Source organism: Rhinoderma darwinii, chromosome 2 (assembly GCF_050947455.1).
Source record: "Rhinoderma darwinii isolate aRhiDar2 chromosome 2, aRhiDar2.hap1, whole genome shotgun sequence".
In the NCBI taxonomy this organism is placed as follows: Eukaryota; Metazoa; Chordata; class Amphibia; order Anura; family Rhinodermatidae; genus Rhinoderma; species Rhinoderma darwinii.
In genome coordinates, this window is record NC_134688.1 from 206178478 (window position 1) to 206198212 (window position 19735).

At 40.2% G+C, this 19735-nt stretch overlaps 1 protein-coding gene across 2 annotated transcripts in view; it reads left to right on the forward strand.

The window, feature by feature from the left end:
* Window positions 1–19735, forward strand: part of FRMPD4 (FERM and PDZ domain containing 4) — a 433432-nt gene that overhangs the window by 384664 nt on the left and 29033 nt on the right. For both annotated transcript variants that reach the window (XM_075852758.1, XM_075852756.1), the window contains exons 6-8: window positions 5093–5138; window positions 8318–8422; window positions 13363–13470. In XM_075852758.1, coding sequence (XP_075708873.1) covers window positions 5093–5138; window positions 8318–8422; window positions 13363–13470 — 259 coding nt within the window. The remainder of the gene's footprint in view (window positions 1–5092; window positions 5139–8317; window positions 8423–13362; window positions 13471–19735) is intronic.

Sequence of the window (19735 nt, forward strand, 5' to 3'; positions counted from 1 at the left end):
TTTGGAACACGGTGTATGCTGAGTCCAGTTACACAACACAATACAAGCAAAGAAATTGCATATTGGCTGTGATGGGATAATTATTTGTCTGAAACAAGCCGAATACACCGATGAGCAATCAATATGGAAAGGAGATGGTAGCAGAGAGCATCAGCAAGCTACAATATAGGCAGGAAGGTGTGATGAGAAGTGTCGGCAGATGTTTATTCTGCTTGCTACTGCATTGCTGATCATCTCATGTTGAAACTTACAATAGTTGTTTTACTCGCACTTCATTCTTGAATATATGAATAGGAAGAAGGAAAAAACGACTGGCACTGCTGAACCAGAATCACTTGTATGAACGGAGTATATCAAATGGTTTTCTTATCTTTGCTGATTGTAGTAGCCAAGTTGCCCGGAGGTGCTCATCGATCAGCACAGCACAATGTAGCTTGAATAAAACGAGATAGAAAATATCGAGGCACTCACCGGATAATCAACAAACTTCTTTATTCCTGGATCTCGGTCAGGATGTGGAATTAGCCTACGGCCGTTTCACGTGCGTACACGCTTCCTCAAGGCCCTGGCGTCACTTCCTCTACCTGCCTTTTTAAAAAGGCAGGTAGAGGAAGTGACGCCAGGGCCTTGAGGAAGCGTGTACGCACGTGAAACGGCCGTAGGCTAATTCCACATCCTGACCGAGATCCAGTAATAAAGAAGTTTGTTGATTATCCGGTGAGTGCCTCGATATCTTCTATCTCGTTTTATTCTTGAATATATGCAACCTGTTTTATCAACCTTAATATGTAACAATATAGATTATTATTGTTCAAATGTACAAAATATAAACCTGGTTTGTGGATTTCTTAAAGGCATGTCCTCTTTTCTACTTATAAAGGTTTAAAGGGGTACAGTAAAAAATAGTGTAGTACCGTGTTAGCCAGAAAAAAATTATGCAATGTTAAATACTTTTGTGTCAAAAAAGACAAAAGTATGAAATACCAGCAGCTGGATAGACCTGTGGGAAAACACTTCTCTGGACCAGATCACAGATTGGCAGATTTAAAGGTCCTAATACCACAGGGTCATTTTAAGAACGACAGAGAAAGAAAAATTTGCGCATGTGCTGGAGAAGACAGAGAGTACTGAAACAGAGATAGTGATGAGATGCTGCGCTTGATCGTCCTGGAGAGAAAAGCACAAGATGTCACTAACAAACAAAAGGCAAGGGGTGTGTTTTCAGAGTATAATAATAGATATCAATTAAGAATAGTACATTTTTGGTAATTACAGTACAATCTATAGTACACATGAATTTTATCTATAGCCCTATAATATAAGACATGAATGTTAGATGATTGTACCCCTTTAATAAGAGAAATAATGTGTTTTTTTTTATTTTCTAGCTATTTATTTTTTAAAAACTTTTTCCATGTATTGTCTGTATAAACTGTGCAACAGGATGTGTGTTCTTTATGGCAGCTGCAATGAATGTGAGACATATTTTATTAAATCATCACCCCTCTGCTGACCCTGTCTCAGTCTACACAGCAAAACTGATAAGTGAGCAGCAGAAAACAGGAAATGTCAGTCTATTGTGTGTGTTCTAGTGGAAGTGTGAAAGCTGGAATATTTGATTTTCTTTATTTTTTTATATGAATGGTCGCATAAAAAAGTTATCTATTAAAAATTTGATTTAAACAATATGTAATTTCCTGATCATACATTACTTTTATATAAAAAAGCTCTGACAAAAGTATGTTACATTTCAATCTTTGTTGTTTTCTATCGCTGATTCCCGGTTATGTGATCACAACAAACTTGCGAGCTATATACGGACACTAAAACCAGACACAGTGCAATGTCCAGCATGGGATGCCAGAACATGTAGTTTAAAGGGCGCTTATGTATGATATGCAGGAACCACTATTCCCCCCACAAACAGCGTTGCACAGACTTGCTTAAAGAGGTCTATGGAGAAAAGGCCATCACCAGGGATTTAGTAATTTTTGTGTGCGTACATCATTTGACTATTATTATGGAAGTGTTTAATTTCATTATGGTCTTTTATAACTTCTTTAATAAGTCTAAGCTAGATGTATAGGATCTTTTCAGGATTGCATGACAGTTGGGTTGACGAAAATTCCTTGAGGTGATACATTGTTGCTGTGTTGTCTAATATATACATACCCACACTGGTTTCCTGTGATGATAATTACTTGCTAGAATTGATTTGAAATAAATACATGACATTCTCACTGTGCGGCCTGAAAAGTGGAAAGATTAGAACATTTATTATTGAATATATTCATACAGTAATATAAACAACAGATATTTTATTTAAAACATATAAATGATGACTCCTGACACAATTTCTAGAGAATTTGGTCAAAACTGTATTATAAATACAATGCACCATTAAATTAAATATAAACCCCCATAAAAGTGCATATTAAAACTCAACATAGGTGTCAATCTTTGTAGTTAGAAATGAGCACTGGAAAAATCCACTGGGCAAAAGTGATCTATGATTGATCATTTCTATCAAATTTTTGGCATTCTGGGACATTGCCAAGAATCCAACAAGGTCACCCTGAACTCAGGACACCTGTTTGTCATGAGGTTTGGTAGTCAGGAGCCACACAACGGATGTCAGCAAGCCGCATGTTGTTGCCATCCTTGGTAATATATAGGCTGCATTTTCATTTTCTTTGTGAGGCAGATTCAATTGGCATTGATATTTTTAGTGTGTCTCTTAAGATGCACCACAAGAAGCTCGTTTTTGCCATTTTTATTTTAGACTACACTAGCAATGCAAATCATTGCTCAAATGTCTATGTTCCATAATTTTCACATTAATGAAAGACATTAAAGAATGAAAGATTTACTTAGCTTAGTCAATTTAAGCCCATGGCATATTTTGATCTAATACTTTGCACAAAATTGAAGTAACTTATGAATGCGTCCTGCTGATTATTTGGTTCAAAAGACAAGCACAATATGTCAATAAACCCCGGAACATGTCCCTGGAAGACTTTGCATAATTGCAAAATATGTCTTAATAGAAAAATGATTATCACAATAGTATAAACTGTATAATTTTAGGCCCACATTTTCCCTCCAGATATTTAATTTTAACTGTAGTATTTGTTGCAGTTATAGTTGACAAAGGCTTTTGCTGGTTTTTCATTTCCTTGCCTGAATAAAAAAAGAAAGTGATGGCATGCTGACGTCCCATTACTTCTTTCTTGACTATTACGTGGATGGGGACTGGTCCAGCAGGACTGACTTTGCATCCACTGCCACTATTACTTATGGGACACTAGTGCTGGTCACATCTCCCTGATTTTCTTGCTTATACAGAAAGACAGTGACAGGTCGTACGGTCACTAACACTCTTATGCACAGTCAGGGACAAGCTTACACTCACTACACTCATAAAGAAACACATCTCATACAGACACACAACATACACACGGCATATCTCTTACACACACACTTTTTCTTAAACAGTCTAAAGCTAGATTCGCACGATCGTTTCCGTTTTGCGTCCGGAAAAATTGGACATTTTTTCTTGCGTTGCAGTTCTGTGTGCCATTATTGTTTGTTCCATGTGGCATCAGTTGCTGAGAGGACATCAGACAGAGAGTGAGTGACAGTAAAACACAAAATACAGATAGATAGTGGATAAGTGTCAGTGAGTGTGTTTCATAGTGAGGACCAGAGATTAGAGAATAGATAGTTAGATTTTACAATAATTTGATAGAGAGATAGATTTTAGAGAGAGATAGGAGTCACTCAGTCCATCTGTTAGTAAGGTAGGCATAGGCAGCCATTGCTGTGAGCGAATGCTGCTGAAGCTATTCAATTAATTTCTTATATTAATGTAATTTCCAATCTTCATCACATCATTCACAAATATTTTTCAATAATATTAATATTATCCATGCTGATAGTGGGCCGTTGACTTCTGAAACCGTCGTCACGGTTGTGACATCACTCATGGTTTTGCATATATCTAATAGTGCCACCAAAAACTGGTGTTTTATTCTGTCAAGCATTTATACAGCACCACTAACAATTTTAAAAAATAAAGAAATATATGTTATCCCTGCTCCCTGCTGAGACAGACTTCATGGACGTGATGTTACTCATTGTTTCGTATAATTGCTAATAATACTGGCACCAAAAATTGGCGTATTATTCTAAGAGTTACACAGCACCCTTATACATCAGTCTGTGTCCAAGTGACAATTTTTTTTCAAATAAATACAGTTAAAAGACATTGCTTATTCACTTTCCATGACGAGCATGCACACTGTCACTGTCACATGTAGCTCATAGCGGTGGGAGTGGTGTTGCTACTCCCCAAAAAGCACTGCTTGTTAGAAAGCCAACGCTTCTTCCAATACCACCATGTGTATATAAACAGCGGCAGGTATCTACCCCCAAAATGGGATAATTTTTGGATCGCTTTTGTAATTTTGAAAAGCATAATAAATCCAACAGTGCAGTGTGTTTTTAAACAGGTTGTTTGATACCACCAGTTACCATCCGTTTACCCATAGCCATATATGCTGCTGTCACTTTGACATTATTAAGGCTGTTTATTTGTTAAAGAGCTTAAATGGGGTTGGATACAGTCCTAGAAGACCTCAGAGTGTCATACATGACTTTTCAGGACAGGACAGGACTTGTGGTTTTTTTTGTGCCGATTTTCACAAAACCACAGGGAAAACACATCATTCTCTGGAAAAATTGTAGCAAAAAATGCTACTTGTGAGTGAGACCTAATGGCACTAACGGAATGTAGGGCTGAATGCTAAATTGCCACCCCTTACAGTCCTGGTTGAGCACAGACCTGATATAGGGAAAGGGATGTGAAAGGACATTAACATATTGTTATTGGAAATTGTATCTCTCTTCCCATCTGTACTGTTGTTGTACAGGGTAAATTTTGTCTATGGCTGTTTACATTTTGACCTTTTACATTATTATCAGTTTTACAGTCTTAATACAAAGTTTTTAAATTAATTACAAGTTTTTTTCCTAAACTTTTTAAGCTGTATATCATAATCACAATTCACATTTACTATTTGTTTTATTACAGAAGCTGCAAGGAATCAATACTTCTTACAGTTGTGCAACCATACCCAGTGAGTATAACAAGAAATAACATTTTACCATTGGAGTTTGTTTACTGCTGCAATTAGCCTTATTTTTGAAAGGTTTACTTGTTCTTGACCCCTTTATACTTGCACACATTTTGGGCCTTAATAAATAGAAAGCTTTTATTATCTGATCGTTCTGGTTAAAAGGGAATAAAAATTTTATGTTTTATGATATTAATATTTACATATTTTGATACATAACATAGTCTAGTTAGGGGAATTGCATCAGTGCTTGGCAGGGCCGGTTTTAGACAAAGTGTGGCCCTGGGCAAAGTTAAAAGTTGGGCCCCAAATGCTGAATTACTGTATCAATAATGCAGTCAATTCAGAAGGCGTTGTGTAGAGAACTGCATCGCTGATTTCTAGCGCATCCAAGGGTGTTTCAAGAGCCAAAGCATGCGTCCCACCTCTCACACAAAAAAATATCTACTGTATATACCTATACAGTTATTAAATCATACCACTATACCAGATTAAATTACCTGCATATTATTACTGAACATAACTCACTATTATAAGACCAATATTACCAATAATAACACAATATAAGGTCCAAATAATACCGCCACACCATAACCAAATAGTGACTGAATAATACCCCCATACTGTTACTGAATAATACCTCCAAACCATAACCACATAGTGTCCGAATAATACGACCATACTGTTACTGAATAATACCTCCACACCATAACCAAATAGTGACTGACTAATACCCCCATACTGTTACTGAATAATACCCCCACACCAATACAACATAGTGACCGAAAAATACCACCATACTGTTACTAAATAATACCTCCACACCTTAACCACATAGTGACTGACTACTGTTACTGAATAATACCACTATGCAATGACCAATATTACCACCATGTAGTGACCAAAAAGTGGTATTTGGCTATTTGTCGATGCGTTCACCCCCATATGCAGTTTGGATTTTAAATGCTGACAATAAAGTTTGAAGATGCTTTCTTTTTTAAATTGCGCTGGATCCAAGTTTTCTTTTTTCTGCCTGGTAGATGCCAGTTATACACAGGAGCTTTGTAGACGATATAAGTGATTACAGCACATTTATATCTAGTGTCTCACAGGTGATTTTTTTTCTCTGATTAGTCGTTCACTTTCCCTTTTTTTCTCCATCCAGCCCAGACCACTGTTACGACTTATTCCAGCCACGACTCATCCCGGCAGAATTTGACACACAGACATGTTGGTTTCTCTCTTTTCCAGCATCCTCCCCACCTATACCCCATCCTCTAAACAAACTCTTAATCCACAGTGTGCCAGACAGTAATAATGATCCCACAGTGATCGACACAATAAAAGTGCCCCATCAGTAACCGTGCCCCCTCAGTAATAATGCCCCCTTTATGCCCCCTGTATATAGCGCCACAGCATCCCGTGTAGGTAATGCCACACACAGCCCCCTGTAGATCGCACCACACGCAGCCCTCCCTCTTGTATATAGTGCCATACAGCTCCCCTAGTAGATAGTGCCACAGCGACCCCCTTAGTATAGAGTGCCACACAGCCCCTCCTTGTAGATAGCACCACACAGCCCCTCCTTGTAGATAGTGCCCCACAGCCCCCCTTGTATATAGTGCCACACAGCCCCCTCTCTCTCTCCTGTATATTGTGTCACACATCCACCATCCCTTGTATATAGTGCCACAAAGCCCCCCTCCCTTGTATATAGTGCCACACAGCCCCCCTCTCCCTTGCATATACTGCCACACAGCCCCCTTGTATATAGTGCCACACAGCCCCCCTTGTTTATAGTGCCACATCGCTCACTCTTTTATATAGTGCCACACAGCCCCCTGCAGATAGCACCACAAACAGCCCCCTCCCTTGTATATAGTGCCACACAGCCCCCTTTTGTATAAAGTACCGCACAGCCCCCTCCCTTGTGTATATAGTGCCACACAGCTCCCTCCCTTGTATATAGGGCCCCACAGCCCCCCTATCCCTTGTATATAGTGCCACACAGCCCACTCTCCTTTGTATATAGTGCCACATCCTCCTTGTATATAGTACCACACATCCCCCTTGTATATAGTGCCACAAAGCTCCCCCTCCTCTCATAAATAATAACACACAACTCCCCTCTCTGATTGCATATAGTGCCACACAGCCCCTCCCCACAAAAAAAAATTGTACTTACCTTGCCCCGTTACCGCGACAGACGGAGCACTTCACAGCCTCTGGGCACAAAGCTTGCACATACCATCGTGATGCAGTGACATCATCACGCCAGCCTGTGTAGGGATTCTTCCCAGCACCTTATAGGTTGCAGGCCAAAGTGACTGGGGGCCTATGCCGCCCAGTCCATAAATGGGCCCCACAGCTGCCGCTATGGCTGCTATAGAAGGCAGGGGGCCTAAGAGGATAGGGACCCTGGGCAATTGCCCAGTTTGCCCCCCCCTACTGCCGGCCCTGGGAATAGGGCTTCGGATATGTTGGCGAGGTGATATTAGGATTTTTTTAATGGTTTATTATTTTTAATGTATTTTTTATATTATTATTTTATTCGTTTTTTTATTTTTATTTTTTATTTTTGCTTGAACTCTTCCCCAGAAGGTAAGAAAAGAACTTATTTATTTATTAATTTATTGATTTATTTTGCACTACATATTTCTCCCGTAACTGGCGCTGTCTGAGCAGCCCCAGTTACAAATGAAAACAGCCCTGAAGATCAGTTGAGCACTGAACACTTTGTGCTCATTAAACGCTTTGTAAATACAGATTGAGAAGACATCATGTTAAAAAAAATGAGTCTACACAATTTTCCGGCTTAAAAATACATATAAGCGGTCATTAAGGTGGTTGTCTCCTCTGGACAACCACTTTACAAATGCTCGCTAAGAGAGAATCTGGTCCATACATGTATTACATAGACTGCCATTCATTTGAATTGCTGCATGTCATACTACATTTCCCCTGTAGCAGCCACTGCAGGGGAAATGAGCAACCGATGGCAACATCCAGTGGCAGAATCAGCTTTCATGGTCTTAGGACCGATTGTGTCGTTATTCTAATTTTAAAGGAGATAAAAAAGAAATATTCTGTATATATTTTCTCCTGAATAATTAAATTTACTTTCTTATTAAATAATTACTTGATTTAATATTAATGGTTTATATTATGTCTTGTATTTTAAGTCCCCAAAATCAGCATTTATTAGTGCAGCAAAAAAGGCAAGATTAAGGTCCAATCCAGTCAAGGTTCGATTTTCAGAGGAAGTGATCATCAACGGACAGGTTTCCGTAAGTGTTGTATTCATCTATTACATATTACAAGATTTCGGGGTACTTACTAAGTAGTGGTGCTTCCAGTTTTTATTATTAATTTTCATCTAGACTGTCACTATCCTAAGCCTCAGCACCAGACCATAGTATCGGACCACTTTGGGCATAGTCGCTAATGGGCATACATAAAGGTTCATGAGGCCTTACTGTACCTCCGTATGCCTCTGATATCATACAGAGGCATAGAGATTTTATTCTGTTGGATTCCGTGCAAATTGGATAGAAACAGAAATGGATGCACAGATATTTTACAAGATCATGCATCATAGCTCTATACATACAACATCCGATGGACTCCTTGTACTGCTATATCTCTCCATAACGTGTAGATGAGGCATTTTCAATCACTTATAAATGCATGCAATCTTTAGATATTTTATCTAATTAAATGTGCAATAGATGGTTGGCTCAACATCCCATATTATAACATAAAATTACAGAATGTAAAGATACAGCTGTGTAAGTTATTGCTGGTTTCTCAAATTGAATATTGGAGAAAAATAGCAATATAAGCATTTATTTTTCTATCAATGGGCACAGGTATTTCTGTTTTTAATGTTTTTTATTTAAAATATTCAAAAAGTACAGAACATATATAGCAAATACTTAAGATATGCAGAACATAAGACATCCCTTTGTATCATTTACACAATAGAAGTACCAGTCAGTACTATATTAACAAAATAATAAATGTAGTAAGAGAAAGGAAAAAGTAGCCAAACTGTAAGCTACCCTATATCCAAAAGCCAATGAAATTACAAGCTTGTGCCCTAATAAGACATTTAGAGAAATATAAGGAAAAGATAAGACAAACAAAGGTAGGAAAGGAGGGAAATGTTTCTCAGCATATGACATGCCCACACAATTATTGTAATAGTGTCATGGCGGGCCTTCAGGGTAAGATACCCATGACTTCCACACAAATTAACTGTGTGTTCCAGTTTACTGCAGTGGCCAATTTGGCTGATAAAAATATAAAATAAATCATTTTTTTCTGTGCCTTTAGATATATCAGGAATGGTGGCATATAGTAAAGCCTGCTCAGAACATTTTTTGAGATTGATATCAGTCACAGAAAGTGCCAGTTAATAGATATAAATCCAAAATTTTAAGACTTTAGAGCATTCCCACCAATTATGGAACTATACTCCCACATTTTCACAGGGAACATATGGGCCAATCTAGTTGGGACTAGATACCACCTCAATAATACCTTCCAGCCGGCTTCAACTAAGGACATATTAATTGAAATGTTGGCCATTGCCAACGCCATATGTGCCCAGTCAAAGCTCTCTAGCGGTTTCCCAATGTCCAATTCCCAATTACTCATATATGGTAATTTACCCTGGGACGGATAGAAAGTGCCATAATTATTTTAAAAGTAAAATTCTATTCTAAGTGGAAGCAGCAGTAAGAAACTTTTCAAATTGTTTGTCCCGGGATTTGATGGGAGCACAACACGCTCATCTATCTTTCTATCCATTATACATCACTGTACTTTGAAGTAACTGTAGCTACATGGTAGTTTGAGCTGCAAGGGAAATATGAGGTAGTCTCATGCACCTACCCTAAATGTCATCAATGTCTCGGGCTGCTGCTTTATCCATCCCTCATGGTGCATAATGGAGATCTGTGTATTCAGATTGGCTGCTGTGTATAAGCAGGAGCCCAGCACATGCTCGCCAAAAAGCTTGTGGACGGAGAGCTAATTATCCCTTACAGCAAGGGAAGAATGATTGTAAACTACATCAACATTGAGAAAAATATTATATACCCTCAGTAAAGAGGGATTTTACTGAGGTTCTTTTAATAAAGAGAGCAAAATAGAATACAATGATAATGTTAACAACTGCATTTCATGATATCAGTAGAGCAGGGCTACTCAACTGTTATAAGTGAATGTCTATTTACCTGGGTCTGCCGTCATGTGAAGGTCCGAGCAGCACACCAACAGTAAGGCTAAGTTCAAACGGGTGGCATTTGCCATAGGCAAATCCAACCAGTCAATACGCAGCAGAAATCTTGGGTTTATTTGCTCCCTGTAGATAGTGCCACATAGTGCCCCCTTTAGAGAGTAACACAAAGTGTCCCCCGTAGATAGTGCCACACTGTGCGCCCTGTAAAAAGTGCCACACACAGTGCCCTTGTAGAGGGTACCAAACAGCCACAAACTCACCTGTCCCCATTGCCACGCTGTCATCCAACAATGCAGGCCTAGTTCAGCGGAACGTCGCAGGCTGCGCAATGACATCAGTGGTAAAGCGCTGAATAACAGGCAGGGAACTGATGGTTCCCTTGTTCCCCCAGCGCTAAGTAAGGCAGTTAAATTGTATCCTAAGAATGTGGATACATTTGAGTGCAGGGGTCCAGACTGCTGATGTCTGCTGTCCACCAGTTGAGTACCCTGCGGTACAGGGATGGTGAGCTGAAATTATAATATACAATATTTTTTTACATAATACTATATTAACTGAGAATTGAACATGCTCTAATATAATATATTTATAATAAAATTTGGTTTCAAAGATGGAATATGTTCATAGAGATCAATGTATTATTCAGCCGCCTATATGAACACCAGTATGTAAATAAACATCCCTTGGTATGCTTACATACTAATTTAAATATAGACACCAGTACATGCCTATATGACCAATAGCGAGGGCAGTGAGAATAGAATTCATGGACAAAATGGTGACAATAGGTCTTCATCCTGTTTATGGTTATGAAACGCCTCTGTGACTTATAATATTAATATAATTTTCAGTATGGGGTACGTAATTGTCACAACTAAATTCACTGCTCATTATCTGTCTGTCAGTATTTTTACATACTGGAGTATAAGCTGCTGTATTAATGCACATTGGTATATACGTACGAGGTATATGTAAGTTGATCTTTATGAGGATATCGTAACCATATAGCCAAATATTAAGGCATATTTTGAGGTCACCATCCCTCCAGTAGCTTCATAAAATACAGTTGCTAATATCATAATCACGCGCATCAAGAAAAGCTTTTTCTTGTTACTGTATGTGATACTACAGGACAAGAGGAAAATAGAATAAAAAAGGGAAAAATATTAAAAGCTGGATGCTTATTTATATGTCCCATTTCTAGTGTCTTCCATCAGTTATACTGATTTCACTATCACTAGCTCTTCTGGAAAAAAATAAGTAATGGCATAGTCATAATTTCCTAAGAGAGTGAAAAAGCTGCAACAGCCACTGCTATATTGCAGCAAACTGCAATGTTCTATCTTCCAAAATCCATCTCACCCAACCTATTTGTACAAGAGATGACGCATTTAGGCTTAATAGCACATTCAAAAGGTCAACACAGTTAATAGTGTCAATTACCTTCATGCAGTATGATGGGAAAATAACATGATGAAACTAATATTAAGAGACGTGGAAAGCTCAGGTAAATGGCCATTAAATAGAAAAACATGATTTCGTTATTTTTCCATATAGATCAGTTTGTACAAATATTTTTAGAACTTTTCAGCACAAAACCATGTGATAATTTGTAGGCAAGTAAAGAAAATATGTTTAGTGCTTCAATAAGAAAAAAAATCACCAATGAGAATAGGGACTCGTTTGTTGGAAGCTTTTCTTAGGCTTATCTGAGTCACAGCCACAATGAAACCTGCCATTAATTAGTGAATCACTAAAGGGCCTTTTACACTGGCCGATGAGCGGCCGATGCAGACATCATTGATCGGCGCTCGTTTGCTCCTGTCACATGGAGCTACAGAAGAGGACGAGCGGTCATTACTCCGATCGCTCATCCCATCCATTATTATCATGTCGGCAGCGCATTATTAACATGTCGGCACGGATATGTCCTGCCGGCAACGATAATATTTTACTTTTTTAAAACGATACGACAAGCAGATGATTGAGCGTTTGCTCGTTCATCTGCTGATCGTTCCCCTGTTTACACATGGCAATTATCGGCAACGAGCGTTCTATGAACGCTCGTCTGCCCTATAATCGTCCAGTGTAAAATCCCCTTAACTTTAATACAATTCGCTGTGTTGTGATAAGGAGTTAAGAAATGCTAATAAACTTCATCCCACTGATTTCTAAAACAAGAAAAGGCACCCACAAACATCGAAGAGTATTTGAGCGAAATACACAATTAACCCATCTAATCGTTGCTGCCCCTAGGGCCAACCTGTATTTTTCTCCTATATACAGTAGGTCAAATAAAGTCGTACATAGATGCCTACTTAATGGTTGCAAACGGACAATCATTCATAGCTCTGGTAAAAATATTCCGCTTTGATCACAATTTAAGATTACAATTAAGTAATTATTACAAGTAATAATCTATCTAAAAGTGCATTCTCTTGACATAGGAAATCCTGCTAGTGGCTTTTATGATTGTAGAAAGCAGTAAGTAGTAGGCCATGTTCAAATACAGCGGAAAATTTCTCAGGAAAAAGCCTTTAATCCCCAACGAAATCCACCTATATGATTATTTTCAAATGGATTTTACAACGGATTTGGCAGTGAATTTCAACTTCACTGCAAATCTAAAATCCATGACAGATAGAGCATTTTGTGGATTCAAACATCCACTTCTTACCCTAAAATCTGAAACTTTTTGTACGCAGACATGTGGAAGGCATATAACTGCAGGATCAGACTACACAGGGTTTGTTTATGGTCTGTTACCATGGAGACACATAAGTCTGCATAGAAACTGTAAACAAAAAACAGGTCAGGATATTTTTAATCAAATTATTTACTTAATCTGCCTTTCCTGTTTACAAAATTGTACTCTGATATCTCACTATTGTGTCTATAATTTGTGAATACCTTAGAACCAATAACATTTAAGAAAAAAGAAGAAATGCTACATTTACCAGATTCTTCCTTACATTTCCATAGGAAACAGTTAAAGACAATTCACTCCTGTTCATGCCAAATGTCCTAAAAGTGTATTTAGAAAATGGACAAACCAAATCCTTTCGTTTTGACAGTGGTACTTCTATAAAGGTAAGATCAAGCATAATGATAATCTGTCTTGTGTTTCTATTATAGAGTAAAATATGAAAAATGTATTGTCTCAAAGTTTCCTCTCACACCGGCAAATATAGGCCAAAAAACAAGCGCCGATCAACGAGACAGTTCGTTGATCGGCGCTCGTTTGCTTTCACAAGGAGCTATGATTTGTAATGTATGGGGGTGAGAAATAGTTAGTATGATCGCTCATCCTCATGAATTTCCATAATGTCGGCATCACATCTCCCTGTTTGGGAGATGAGCTGCCGACAACAATAATATTTTGTCCTGCATAAACGATACTATCAGCTGATGAACGAGCGTTTGCCCATTTATTGCCCTGTTACACAGGGCAATGATTGGGAACGAGCGTTCAGATGAATGCTCAATTGCCTGATCATTGGCTTGTGTAAAAGACCTTAAGTGTAGCTGTCCAAATGACCACTCTATTGGTCATCTTTGAGCTATTTACTTCTTACTAAATTCCCCATTCCGTTTTGCATATAGGAAATTTGGTATATAACTACAGACAGACCATATGTATATGCAATCACAAATGTATTACCTAAAGTAAAGTATGACTACAAATCATAGGCCTTACCACTGGCGTAGCTATAGGGGTCGCAGCGGTCGCAATTGCGACCGGGCCCCGAAGCCAGGGGGGCCCACGGCCCCCCGCACCACATCAATAAAAAGTTACTATAGTAACTCGGGCCGCGGGCCCCTGTTACTATAGTAACAGACTTTACTTACCTTCCTGGTTCCGGATCGCAGCGGAGGTCCTGACGTCAAGCGCTGTGCGCAGCGCATGACGTCACAGCGCTATGCCGCCGCGCACAGCATCGAGACTACAGAACTCCCGCCGCGGCCGAAGAGGAAGGTAAGGTTAGCCCTGACTGGCGGGGTCTGACTCCCAGGACCCGCCAATCAGCTGTTTTGAAGGGGCCGCAGCACTCGTACGAGAGCTGCTCCCCTTCATTCCTGTCACTTCATTCCGGTCACACTGTGAATCCGTGTCGGCGATTCACAGTGTGAGCGAGTAGTGAAATGAATGGGAAGCAGCTCTCGTACGAGTGCTGCGGCCCCTTCAAAACAGCTGATTTGCGGGTCCCGGGCGACACATCAGCTATTGATGGCCTATCCTGTGGATAGGCCATCAATGTTTAGGGACTGCACAACCCCTAAGCCTACGATGTATCAGGCTTAGGGGGCCCATGAGACAGGATCACAGAATGTGTGATCCTGTCTGCTGGGCCCTGTATCTAAGCCAATCACATGGTAGGCTTAGATACATGGCCCATGCGTGATCCTGTCTGCTGGGCCCTGTATCTAAGCCTACCACACTGTAGGTTTAGATACAGGGCCCCAGCACACAGTAATCTTATACTGTATAAGATTACTGTCTGCTGGACCCTGTATCTAAGCCTACCTTGTGGTAGGCTTAGATACAGGGTCCCACAGACCGTATCACACATGGGCCCTGTATCTAAGCCTTAGGGTATGTGCACAGACACTAATTACGTCCGTAATTGACGGACGTATTTCGGCCGCAAGTACCGGACCGAACACAGTGCAGGGAGCCGGGCTCCTAGCATTATAGTTATGTACGATGCTAGGAGTCCCTGCCTCGCTGCAGGACAACTGTCCCGTACTGTAATCATGTTTTCAGTACGGGACAGTTGTCCTGCAGCGAGGCAGGGACTCCTAGCGTCGTACATAAGTATAATGCTAGGAGCCCGGCTCCCTGCACTGTGTTTGGTACAGTACTTGCGGCCGAAATACGTCCGTCAATTACGGACGTAATTAGTGTGTGTGCACATACCCTAACACACGTGTTACTAAACATTTTTTGTGTGTTTTCTTACAGGTTCGGTCGTTGGACTACGGCGGATTCCAGGACTACTTCGATGACAGCTTTTTCTTTTATTAATAAAATGGTTAATGAGGGCTGTGTGGGTTTTTTTTTTATTTCAATAAAATATTTTTTCTATGTCTTTGTGTTTTTTTTTTAAACTATATTACTACCGCCTTAGTAATGGCCGCCGGCTGATTGACAGCATCCATTGCTAAGGCGGGGCTTAGTGTTAGCGGATGCAGAGGCTAACACTAACCCCCTTTATTACCCCGATACCCACCGCCACCAGGGGTGCTGGGAAGAGCCGGGTACGATCCAGTACCTGACCATCTGTAGTGATGGTCGGCCACTGGGGTGGCCGCAGGCTGGTATTATCAGGAGGGGAAAGGCCAAAAACAGTGGCCCTTCCCACCCTGGTAATGCTGCCTGCTGCTGCTTTATTGTATCTGGCTGGTTATGAAAATGGGGGGGACCCCACGTCATTTAAAAAAAAATAAAAAATAATTGGAAAGAACGATGTCGGGTCCCCCCCAATTTTCATAGCCAGCCAGATACAACACAGCAGCAGCAGGCAGCATTACAAGGGTGGGAAGGGCCACTGTTTTTGGCCTTCCCCAGCCTAATACTACCAGCCTGCGGCCACCCCGGTGCCTGCCCGTCACTACAGATGGTCGGGTACTGGTTTGTACCCGGCTCTTCTCAGCACCCCTGGTGGCGGTGGGTACCGGGGTAATAATGGGGGTTAGTGTAGCCTCTGCACCGGCTAACATTAAGCCTCGCCTTAGTAATGGAGGTTGTCAATCAGCCGGCGGCCATTACTAAGGCGGTGATAATAAAGTTTAAAAAGATACAAGCACATAGCAAAAATATTTTATTGAAATAAAAAAACAACCCTCATTAACCATTTTATTGAGAATAAAAAAAACGCCGTCATTGAAGTCCTCGTATCCGAAGTCCAACAACCGAACCTGTAAAAAAAACACAAACAAAAATAATCAGTAACACATAAAGAAGCAAAATTATTATTCTTACCTTTCCTGGGTTCAGCGCTGGAGCCGCAATGTCAGCGAGCTGGGCCCTGTATCTAATCCTATCATGTGTGATACAGTCTGCTGAGCTGTGTATCTAATCCAATCATGTATGATACTGTCTGCTGGGCTCTATATCTAATCCGATCATGTGTGATACTGTCTGCTGAGCCACTGTATCTAATCCTATCATGTGTGATACTGTCTGCTGAGCCACTGTATCTAATCCTATCATGTGTGGTACTGTCTGCTGAGCCACTGTATCTAATCCTATCATGTGTTATACTGTCTGCTGAGCCACTGAGTCTAATCCTATAATGTGTGGTACTGTCTGCTGAGCCACTGTATCTAATCCTATCATGTGTGGTACTGTCTGCTGAGCCACTGTATCTAATCCTATCATGTGTGATACTGTCTGCTGGGCCACTGTATCTAATCCTATCATGTGTGATACTGTCTGCTGAGCTGTGTATCTAATCCTATCATGTGTGATACTGTCTGCTGGGCCACTGTATCTAATACTATCATGTGTGATACTGTCTGCTCAGCCACTGTATCTAATCCTATCCATAGTTTATAGGGTCGTAGTGCTATAGATATGCTATGCTGTCTCCTATACACACACTTTTTTTTGGGCGGACACATGTATTGGGGCTATTTCCCGGACATTTTAAGCCCTGAGGGTATGTTCACACGGCAGCGTCCGTTACGGCTGAAATTACTGTGCTCTTTTCAGGAGAAAACAGCACCGTAATTTCAGCCGTAATGGCATGTACAGGCGTCTTTTGCTGCGTCCATTACGGAAGTAACTGAAGCTGGTTTTCCATGGAGTCCATGGAAAACGGCTCCATTTACGTCTGAAGAAGTGACAGGCACTTTTTTACGCGCCGCCTTTTGACAGCGACGCGTAAAAAAAATGAACGTCGGCACAGAACATCGTAAGACCCATTCAAATGAATGGGCAGATGTTTGCCGACGCTTTTGAGCCGCATTTTCGGACGTAATTCAATGCTAAAACGCCCGAATTACGTCCGTAAATAGTGTGTGTGAACCCAGCCTTAATGACGCCCCCGGCTGCTAGTGCTGCATTGTTGGGTCACTTAGGAGACCCAGCGATGCAGCTGAAAGCGGACCGTCGGCCATGAGAAGTTTGCGGGGGGGGGGGCCCAGTAAGAATTTTTGCATCGGGGCCCATGAGCCTCTAGCTACGCCCCTGGGCCTTACACTAAGTCCTAGGCAAAGGTTTTAGGTCTCGGTAGTGGCTTCCTGTCTAGAAGGGAGCGTTATGCTCATCACATATTGCTCTTTACTGAGGATTTGCAGGAATCCTATTTTTTAGATAGATAATTTTCGATAGGCCGCTTTTAAAATGTACCTTAAAAAAAGTTTTGACCCCTTCCACTCCTCAAGCACTACATACCATTGAAGCCCTGATACAAAGTCAGGTCAAGCTTTCTCATATAAAATACGCTTTAAGAATAATTGAAATGTTATTTGGTGCATAAAAATTTTCCCCGACCAGAGACTCGGGAGACACATGTGGCTCTAGGGCTCACTGCAGAGACTCCCCAATCGGTGGCAACAGACATTAGAGGCACCAGGGATGTTATAGCATTACTGAATTTTGGTTCTAGGCTTAAAATCAGATCACTGGCAGATAATGCTGGGGTAAAAACCATATCACTTGATCACTTGATTTCACATTCTGTCCATCAAATTAGAAATATGCACCTATTACGAAAAGTCAGTGCTGAATTAGATGCTACTAACAGTAACTATAACAAGGTGAATTACCACTTACTATACAACATTTGTTTCCTAATGAACATGCTGTGATTTTTCCAGATATCACTTTTTAAAGAAATAGTTGCAATAGCTTCAGAACTCTTTACCTCTTGAGCAGTTTATACATAAATTAGCATATATTATGCATAGTCAAGGTAGTCATATAAGCAATAGCCATAATATTACAATATACGGTACATTTTTATTATGATTACTTTAGGAGAAGAGAATAATTTTAGAGGTTTCATAGTCAAGTGTATCCAGACCTTTAGACAATAGCTTGTATTTTACAGGTTTTATCGCAGACAGCCTCTCCTCTCTAATTTTCTTCGTGACCCGGTTGATAACCTTTTGTACTCGGCTACACTCCTTGTGTTAATGGTTTTGAGGCTCATACGTGCCTCAATAAAGAATTGTAATAACATAGTGTTATAGCTGTTCTGCACCGAATATGTGGCTTTCAACCTGCCAAAGTTTGACCTTGTAATAATGATGAACAGAGTTTGTCCATGTGTTTTATCTCTTAAATGAAACGTAGCCGACCCTAAACACCACAAATTGACGATGAGCTATTCTAATCATATATGAAAGGACTTATTTATTAAAAGATAAATAAAAAGTGAATTGTAAACTGTTTACGCCAGATGTGTCATCGGATTCCGTGGATTAAACTCTTTATAAATTTTGGTACCTTTCTGAAAAAAAAGGAGAGCTGTGTTTCACAGAATTGCATCAATCATGTAGCATCACCAAAACAGGGCACATACAACAATGCAGAACATTTGAAATTGTCAGGCCTTTCAAACTGCATGATTTACTAATATCAAACAATGAAAGCGGTTATCTCTTGAGGGCAACCCCTTTCTATATGTCCTATTAGAGTAAATGGATGTCATAAGACCTCACAAATAGCAGCTCTCACTCTGGCGTAGCCATCCTGCCCATGTATTAGATGCAAACATTGCAAAGGTAAATGTTTGGCTGCAGCTTCCTTTGGCAATAACAGATGATCGCATGGGGGTTTCTGAAGTCAGACCTGCTGTGATCAGCTTATTGCCAGACCATCTTCAATCTGAAAACGGGTTGTCTTTATGAGACGACCTGTTTAATATAGCAATACTGATTAATTAATGAAGACCGGTCACATTTCCTGACATGTCTGTTTTAGTAAATACTTGTATTCCCCATGGGGCATCTATTATAACTCTTAGACATTAAAGAATAATTTGACAACTGGGTGTTACAGACTGACTGTGCAACCAGTGCTGATAGAGTGAGACTGTGTTAATTTATTCATAAATTTCTAGGAGGGATATCAGAGGAACACAACAACGCAGAGTTCTAAGAAAAGATGCTCAAGAATTGTTATTTTATGGACAATATAAGGCCCCATGCCCCCGACCGTATTTTCATCTATCCCGAAATAGTAGTCATCCGTAAGTTATCCGTAAGTTATCCGTATATACGGAAGGTTGTCCATAAATACTGTTCGTTTTGCATACGTATTTGATCCGTATATATGGATCCGTAAAAAAAAAGAGGGAGGCTGCAAATTATGTCACCAGCATGTTGCATAGCAACGCTTCTGCAA